Below are 8,340 nucleotides of genomic sequence, written 5' to 3' on the forward strand. Positions count from 1 at the left end.
ACGAGTAATCGAAATGGCCGGTCGGGCTCAACCTGAACGACACCATTCGTGCACGTCAACCCGTGCCTTTCGTACAAGGACGAGTACGGCTGAACCACAACCAAGCCCGCCCTCTTTGAGGTGCACTCCACGACGCGTTGCGTCCCTGGCTCGATAGTCGTGGCTCTTGCCACTTTTACCTTAGGGGAAATTCGCTCCCCCTTTCCATCATTCTCGTCCTCTCCTGGGACGAGATTCTTCTTCCCTTTTCTCGTCGAGAACCGCCTAACTATCGGGACCTCCGAGAAATCCGCCAACTCAACCGTTTTCTTCCTTGGATAAATTGCTTCCACAAACCGGTCACAGTAGTCCGCGCCTAGAATTAGTAGGACGGCTAGTTTTTCGCATACAATAAACTCGGCTGCGGCCACAAATTTTCCAAGCCTCACAGGCATTCTAATTGTGCCGAGAGTCCGGAGTGGCCTATTGTTCGCGTCGCCGATATCTTGGGTCGGTCCGTAGGACACTAGAGATTCCATTCCAGCTGGGAGTTCCGATTTTCGCACAAGGTTTGGTCCCGCGCCGGTGTCTAAAACAGACAACACCCGGCTCATCAATCCAATTGTGGGTCCGATGTCCGCGTAAACTTTGTAGTTTTTTCGCGCAAGAACCAAAATCTTCTCGGGACACTCCCTTCGCTTAACCCTGTACCAGGGTCTTCGAACTTCTTCCAGCGGATGATCTCGGGCTCGGCTCAGAATTTTCTTGACTTGAGCTGGCCCTCTGGGCGGCTTATCCACCAATCCAACGACCTCCTCCTCGAGGCCAAATTTTTCCTTTAGAGACGGGGAACGGGGCTGAGCCCCGGGCACTGTACGTCGACCCTGTGCCTCTCGCGACTCATGCGAGATTCCCCTCTCTACTTTTCCGGCCGCTGCGGGATCCTTCTCACATCCGACGGCGCAGGCCCCGCGGTGGGCCCTCTGAAGGGTTGGTTCGACCTCGGCGTCGAAGCACTCGGCGTGCTCGCCGTCTGCGAATCGAACCAATTCTTGACCTTCAGGTAACTCGTCGATAGTATCCCTAACCTCTCCATCGGAGACAACGCCTCATAATTTTCCAAAACTCGGTGCATTTCCCGGAGGGAAAGAATGCACGTTGGCGCGGCGTGCCCCTTTTCATAGCAATGATAGCACACCAGACCGTGCGTCTCGACGGGATACGGCGTCCTAGGTCCTCCACGAGCCGGCGGCCTTCCTTGGCGTTGCGGCCTTCCCATCCAGCCCGGCCTTCGAAACGTCGTACCCTTGTCTTCCATCGGAATGCGCGGCGCCGGCGTGTGGCCGCGCCCCCGAAACATCATCACGGGATCCGTGGGCTCTGAAAACGACTCCGTCGTGTATGCAGGCGTCGGTAGAGTTGACGACCCGCTGTCCCCGTAGTCCTCGTGTCCGTAGCCCTCCGATGGCTCCATGAACTCGCCTTCGGCTAGTAACGCTTCTTCGTAGTGATTTTCGCTACTTCCATGCGCACCGCGCTCATCTGTCGCTGAAATGGACTCGGCTAAATGGACGGCGGCGTGACTTTTGCGACCAGGATAAGAAGCCCTCGGCTTCTTCCCCGCCTTGAACGTCGACGGCGTCTGAATCGTGACCTTCTTGGTCTTCTTGTCCTTAGCGCGGCTCGCCGAGCCATGCGCCTTCGCGTAATTCACTAGTCTCAAAAATGAAACGTCCCGATTGTCTTGCCGGTATTGAGATACCATCGGCTTGATACTCGAATCGAGTCCTTCAATAAACATCGTCATTTGTTCTTCCATCGAATATACGTTTCCACATCGATTGCTCGCGTCCGTCAGACGGATATAAAATTCCATCTCGTCTTCAGACGGTCTTTGCTGAACTTCTCGCAATGCGAGCACAGCTTGACGGATCGCTTCGTCGGTTGCGAAACTCCTCAACAACCACTGTACGGCCTCCGGCCAAACGGATATCTTTCCGTGATGGGCCCCGGCCGTCTGAGACACCGAAGTGTACTGTCTCAAGGCGATGCCGCTTAAAAATTCAGGCAACAGGCGGATCGCTTGCCCCTCGTTCATTTCTTGAGTATCGAACTCTTGAACTAATTTTGCCAAAAAATCCAACACAAGGACCCCGTCCTCTCCTGTGAACGTGTTGTCCTTCTTCACCTTAGGCTGAATATCTCTCCTAATTTTTCGCACGGCGGTCCGCCGGGAACTTGAAAAATATGTCTGCGGGTTCCGCAAGCGGTACGTTCGGTACGAAAGTAACTTCTTGAAGAGGTAGTTGGTCGGATTCAGCTCCTCCAACTCCTCCCATCGCGGCCCGCGCCGCGTTGCGACATCTTCGGGCTCCGCGTCCTTGTCTCTCCGCGAGGCGGACGAAGTGACTCCGCCTCGTCTGGAGGAATTTTCTTGCTTGACGAAAGTCCATTTCCGTCTTCTGAACGGCGTTCGAAATCGCCCGAATGGTTCGACGAACCGCCGTTACCATCTTCGGAGGGACCAAGCGACTCCGACTGTGAGTCGCGGTTCTCCGGATCGTCACTACAGTGACCCTTGCTTGTACGTCGCTTGTCCTTCTTCGAGGGCTTCGACTTGGAACTCCGCTGCCGAGCGGGCTTGTCCTTCTTCGACCGACGGTCGCCCTCTCTACCCGAAGGGAGCGGCTCGTCGTCCGATCCTTGCGGAGCTTGATCCGCGGCCTGCTCAAGGTCCTTGAGACGTTGCGCGGCGCGATCGAATCGGTCATCGATGCTTGCTCTGAATTTTCCTAAGGACTCCAAGGCTTGATTCGCGTCGCGCCTCGCGTCCTTGACCGAAATTTTCAACGAGGCGAGGACCTCCGGTTCCAGACCGTCGGTCGCATCTCCTCGCTCCTTCTCGACGAGATCCACTCGAGCCGACAGCTCTCCCAAAACGGTGTGGAACTCGGATCCTTGCAACTCCAGTTGCTTCCGGACGAGGGCTAATTCAGCCTCGAGATTTTTCGTCATCTCTTGGCGAATTTCCTCGCCCATCTTCTCGAACCTGTAGGATAGGTTATCCTTGTCGGTTTCAATCCCCGTCGGGGATTCTTGATCTCCAGGGTCCGTGGCCGTATTGGCCTGGCTCCGGGTGCGAGGACCCCTCGGGATCCTCGACGCTCGTGCCGATCCGGCTCTGCTCGCCCCGGGACCGACGTCCCCGGGTACGCTTGTTGACATCGCTCGTACGAGCGGACCTACGCAGCAAAAAAGTTACAAACAAAAAGAAAATAAAGAAAGAGTCCGTTACCCAGACCACTTGTGTAGAGCGTCTCCTGACCTGGACTTTCGTAGGCAAAATTCTTGATCAGGTCTCCTGCACAGTAAACAAAAATTCTAGGTCGGGAGACCACTTTTGTAGTGTGTCTCCAGACCGAGACTGTCGTCGACAAAAATTCTAGGTCGGGTCTCCTGAACAGTAAACAAAAATTCTAGGTCGGGAGACCACTTTTGTAGTGCAATGCGCCTGTCGGGCAGAGACCGCGGTCCGATGGTCCAGCAAAAACAACAACAGCAACAAAAAGAAGAACTGCCGATGGCACAGCGCTACGGAGTGTCCGACTCTCCCTTCTCCGTTTAAACGAGCTTGCGACTCGTAGTAGCTCAGATCCCTGATGGGGGGGGGGGCACAGAGAAATAGCCCGGCCCGGGATCGGTGTGGTAGAGACTTGCGAAGAGATCTGCTCGACGAGTGTGGAGGGGGGCGCGTACGTAGGTACCCCGGTTCCACTGAGTTGTAAGGCCAATGCTCGTTGAGCTTCTTCGACACCTTGTAACGCGACAAGGCCCTCGACGGGGGAGTCGCAACGCAGCCCGACGGGATGAAATGAAAGTAGCAGCGCTACGTCAACCGTGCCGCCCGATGGCTCGAAACACCTACACCGGTTCGGTCGCAACCGACACCGATGGTACCAACACTGGCTCGTAATACGACGGAGCCCTTCGAGGGAGACGTCGTTGCAACAGTCTCCGTCGGAAAATGGGTCACAGTAGCAGCGCTACGTCAACTGTGTCGCCTGATGGCTCGAAACACCTACACCGGTTCGGTCGCAACCGAGGCCGATGGCACCAACACAAGATAAGGGAAAAATAGGTAGAATTAGAGATAGAAAAGGATAGGGAAATAAAGGAAAGAGAAAAGGGAACCCCGAGCGATAGAGGATGCCGTAGGCTTAGGTAAAAGGGAGCGTCTTGGTAGAGACGGACTTCGACCAAGGCGACATTCAACTCCGGCAACTCGGGTTGGTTTATTGACTTGTTCGGTCAAAGGGCTAAGTTATATAGAGCCCCGCCGGGGCGAGTACAGTAGCTCCCGGCTCTAGATTCTATATCTAATCTAGTGTCAGCAAAATTAATGCCAACTAATTAACTAAATAAAATAAAATAATTAAAAATTAAAACTGTGCAATTATTCACACGTGTGTCCCCCAAACCCGGACTACTTTTCATATCCAAATATTTTCCTTTCTTTTCACCCCCCTTTCCAGGTGCGTATTGCACTACAGCGACTCCCACGGAGGTGGGCGCTGCGTACCGCGCGGCGGCGCTCAAGCACCACCCGGACCGCGGCGGGAACGGCGCCGCGTTCGCCGCCGCGCGCGACAGCTACGACGCCATCCTGGCCGCGCCGTGCGCTGCGTACCACCCGGCGTCGCTGCGCTCGTACCGCCACGCCGCCGCTGCCAACTGTGGCGGCATGTGGGGCATCCTCGGCGCCAGCGTCGTCCCGTCGGCCGTCGGCCTCGCCGTCGGCGTCAGGCTCATGTACACCGGCAACGAGAGGAGCGGGCTCAGGGCAGGCGGCACCAGCAGGGTCGCCTCGCCGGATGATAACCCCGTCCAGATCTCCGCTTCGTTTAGCCCCCATCAGCCCGCGCCGCGCGACACCGCTTAGCTAAACCTACTCTGCACACACACAGTGAACGTGCCTGTCGAGGCTGCAAACCCGCTCCGGACTACCACCCGTCCGCTCGTGCCGACCTGCGTCCTCAACGCTTCCCCCACTAGCGATACCTCGCTTCGCTCCACCGCCGACATTTTCATTCCGTTGTACTCCACCCAGAGACGTACCGCGTCCACGCCCTTTGCTGTGTCCACAATTAGGTCGCCTTCCGTCATGCTTGTTATCTGTTTCGGGGAAAACGTGAAGAGGTCGTATTCATGGAGCACCACTGCCGCACTGCTGGGTGACATCCTGTATTGGAAGAGGGGGAGCGACACCCGTTCTTCCCTGGGCCAGTCAGAGTACAGCGCGCTCAAGCTGCGGTGATGCAGCCCCTGTACCTCGTCAATTGCCCCAAATGATCGCTGCATTGTATCTTTCGGGAAGCAGATCGCTTGCGCTATCACTCGTGCTGTCCCTGGCACCATCACCGCGTTTGCCGAAAGCACGTCCGCGAGAACGTTGCGTTGTATGATCAGGTTGCAGTGTTGACAACGGATACGATGACATGGCCCGTGTGAACGGCTCGGACATCACCACTTCCAAACCGCTATAGTCGGACTTGTCCTGCTTTTGCACGTTCTCTGCTTCCACAGGGGATGATAGGGGCGTGTACTCCATGTATATTGCATGCGACGTCTCCGTCGCTTGATGTGCCACCACTTGTCTGTACAGTAACGCCGAGAATTCACTGTCTTCCTCGATAGAGACGATTTCTATGGCCTTGTTCTTGTACGCCACTTTGCTCGCCAGCAGCGCACAGATTCCGCTGTCACTGATGTCTATACAGCGAAGTGGCCGAGCCACCTTGGCTTCATTCTCCTTCATTCCCTTTCCACTGGAGCCTGCCTTCTCCATGGCCTTTTTTATGTTTAATTTTAAAGAAGCCAGCCAGTTTGCGTCGCCTAATTCATAGATGCGGTACGGACCACCCGGCAATATATGGTACCCACAGGTACATGTATCTGGCGCGCTGCTATCCAGCCCATGTAAATGAGAATGACATCCGGTCGTGTCGCATGGTTATTGGAATCCTCTCATCGTTTGACGCTGCACCTTGCGTTGCCAGCATGGGATTGAAAACAGTCAGCCAATGATCCTGCCAGTTCTCAACCCCAGGTTTTTTTGAGTAGACAGCTTCTCCGTTTCCTGTAAGGTCCAGTTCCCACCACGTCACAATCGTGTTTGGCGTCCCATTCCGGATTCGCCGTATGTAGCGACTTTGCTTCCTCTCGCTGCATTCTTCCAGACCTTGAGACTCAAAATCGAAGCTGAACAACTCGACAGCTTCAGTCAAAAATTCGTAGTCTTTTCCTTCTTCCAGTGCTTCCATGTGAAGCGAAAGGCCTTGGCCCCTCCCCTAGCAGTCTTTCGCATTTTCACTGCGATGAAAGGGGAACGTGCTCCCGAGCCTATTGAAATTTGCACAAAATTCGTTTTGCAGAACCGCGCCATAAAGCGCGGCTTTAGCGGGTATTACAGTAGCGTTCTCTCTAAGTGGATTCTTTCATGCATGGGAGATTGTCTCGAGGCAATTTTCTCGGAGCAGAGCACTATCAAAAACCTCGGTAACAAGAGCATCAGCCCTCTTAGGCAGCGCGAGATCTTTCGCTTGGAAGTCATCTTGTGGCGCATGAAAATCAGTTGAGGCGCCGACGTGCACTGATATTTTGTCTTGCATTTGGTTCTCTTCTACAACTCGTGTTGCCAGGTTAGCCAACGGCTGGAACAGCTCTACTGCATCCACATGTTTCGCACCAGCACGAGCTGCTAACATCGCTAGCAATCCAGTCCCAGTCCCGATGTCTAAAACCCTACTCTCAGGCCGCTTTTGCAAAGCGCGAGACAATGCCTCCGCATACTTTGCGCATCTGTCGTTGTCATTGAGCATTGAGGTCATTTGAGAGAGCTTGATGGCATTCGTCATTGCATCCTGATTCGTCACTCCACACTCTTGCGTCACCATAAACCCTCCATGGTAAGGATTCGGAATCGCACGGAAAATGACAAGGTTACCAGACTCGTCTGCGGTCACCAAAGTTTCGTTCAATGCAAGCTGTTGTACAGCATTCACGACGCCAACTTCTGGCATGAGGCTTCTTCCGCCTCCAGCGAGGGCTCCATCAAATCTATCCCCCATTTAAGGTATGTGACCAATGTCTCGTTGAGGACAGCGGGCGCACGGCGGTTGGGATAAACGATACCGTCTTCCCGGCTGCAGCTGATGCAGGTGCAGTCAAACACTTTCTCGAAAACTGAGATATGATTTCAAGCTGCATAGCGCGGTTCCCTGGTCACATCAGCCTCTTCCTGCGCTCACAAATTTGCATCATCTGATGAATCGTAATCCTCATGGGGGTGTCTTTACTCGTCGTCGCCGTCTCGTGGGTCTAAGTACCGCTGGTGACAGACTGTAATGCTGACAGTCTGTCCTTGCGGTCGGTCACGCGCGCACCTGTCAGCGTCTGATGAAGAGAGTTGCGGTCCGTCAGTCCCGGGGGACGCTGAGGGGTGCGCGTGAAGGTTGTGCCGGGGTGCGCTTTCGGATCGGGGCTGCGGGGCTCATTTGGTTGGATGATTTTGCAGATTTCTTGAAAGCGGATGGGTCCGAGCGCTTTTGTGAATAGGTCTGCTGGGTTGCCCGCGGATGGGATGTGTTGCGCGATGATAGCGGCGCCTTGGATGTGATGTTGAAGGTGGTGGTGCCTGACATCGATGAGCTTCCTTCTGCGCGTGGGGGCGGAATTTTCCGCGACTTGTATGGTCGATTGGTTGTCGATGAATACTGTCGTGGGGTGCTGTTGTGGGTGCTTCATGTCCCGAAGCAGCCGACGAAGCCATAGCGTCTTCTGGGCGGCGAGCGAGGCTGCTATGTATTCAGCCTCGCAGGTTGACAGGGCTACGCCGTCTTGTGGCGCCGATGTCCAGGCTATCGGGGAGTGGCCGATAGTGTGTATTATGCCTGTGAGCGACTTGCGGCTTTTGGCATTTGCATAGTCTGCGTCACTGTATGTGCGCAGACATATCGGGGCTCGAGCGTGATACGAGATGGCCTTGCTCTTGGTGCCCTCGAGATATCGCAGGAGCCATTTGAGCGCGTGCCAATTTGCTTGGCTCGGTTGCTTGCTGTGTCGCGTCAGCTGGTTGGTGGTGTGGTATGCGTCGTAGCGAGTGCTGTCGACGACATACCGGAGGTCTCCTAGAATGGAGCGGTAGTGGTTGGCAAGCGTGGGGGATAGGTGCGCTGTTTGGTTCTCTACGTTCTTGTTTGGCTTTTGCGGCGCGGGGGTTGTTTTTGGATTGCATTCCGACATGTTGTGTTTTGCAAGTATCGTGCTTATGGTCTGTTCTTGCGAGATGTGGATGCTTCCTTG

The 8,340-nt window shown here is 54.9% G+C and overlaps 1 protein-coding gene across 1 annotated transcript; it reads right to left on the reverse strand.

Annotated features, from left to right (window-relative positions):
* Positions 1 to 6,473: 6,473 nt before the first annotated feature.
* CHC_T00006546001 (hypothetical protein) lies at positions 6,474 to 6,857 on the reverse strand. Its single transcript, XM_005718914.1, has one exon. The coding sequence runs from the start codon at positions 6,855 to 6,857 to the stop codon at positions 6,474 to 6,476; it is 384 nt and encodes a 127-aa protein (XP_005718971.1).
* Positions 6,858 to 8,340: the final 1,483 nt, after the last annotated feature.

This window comes from Chondrus crispus, genomic scaffold, assembly GCF_000350225.1.
Source record: "Chondrus crispus Stackhouse genomic scaffold, scaffold_45, whole genome shotgun sequence".
In the NCBI taxonomy this organism is placed as follows: domain Eukaryota; phylum Rhodophyta; class Florideophyceae; order Gigartinales; family Gigartinaceae; genus Chondrus; species Chondrus crispus.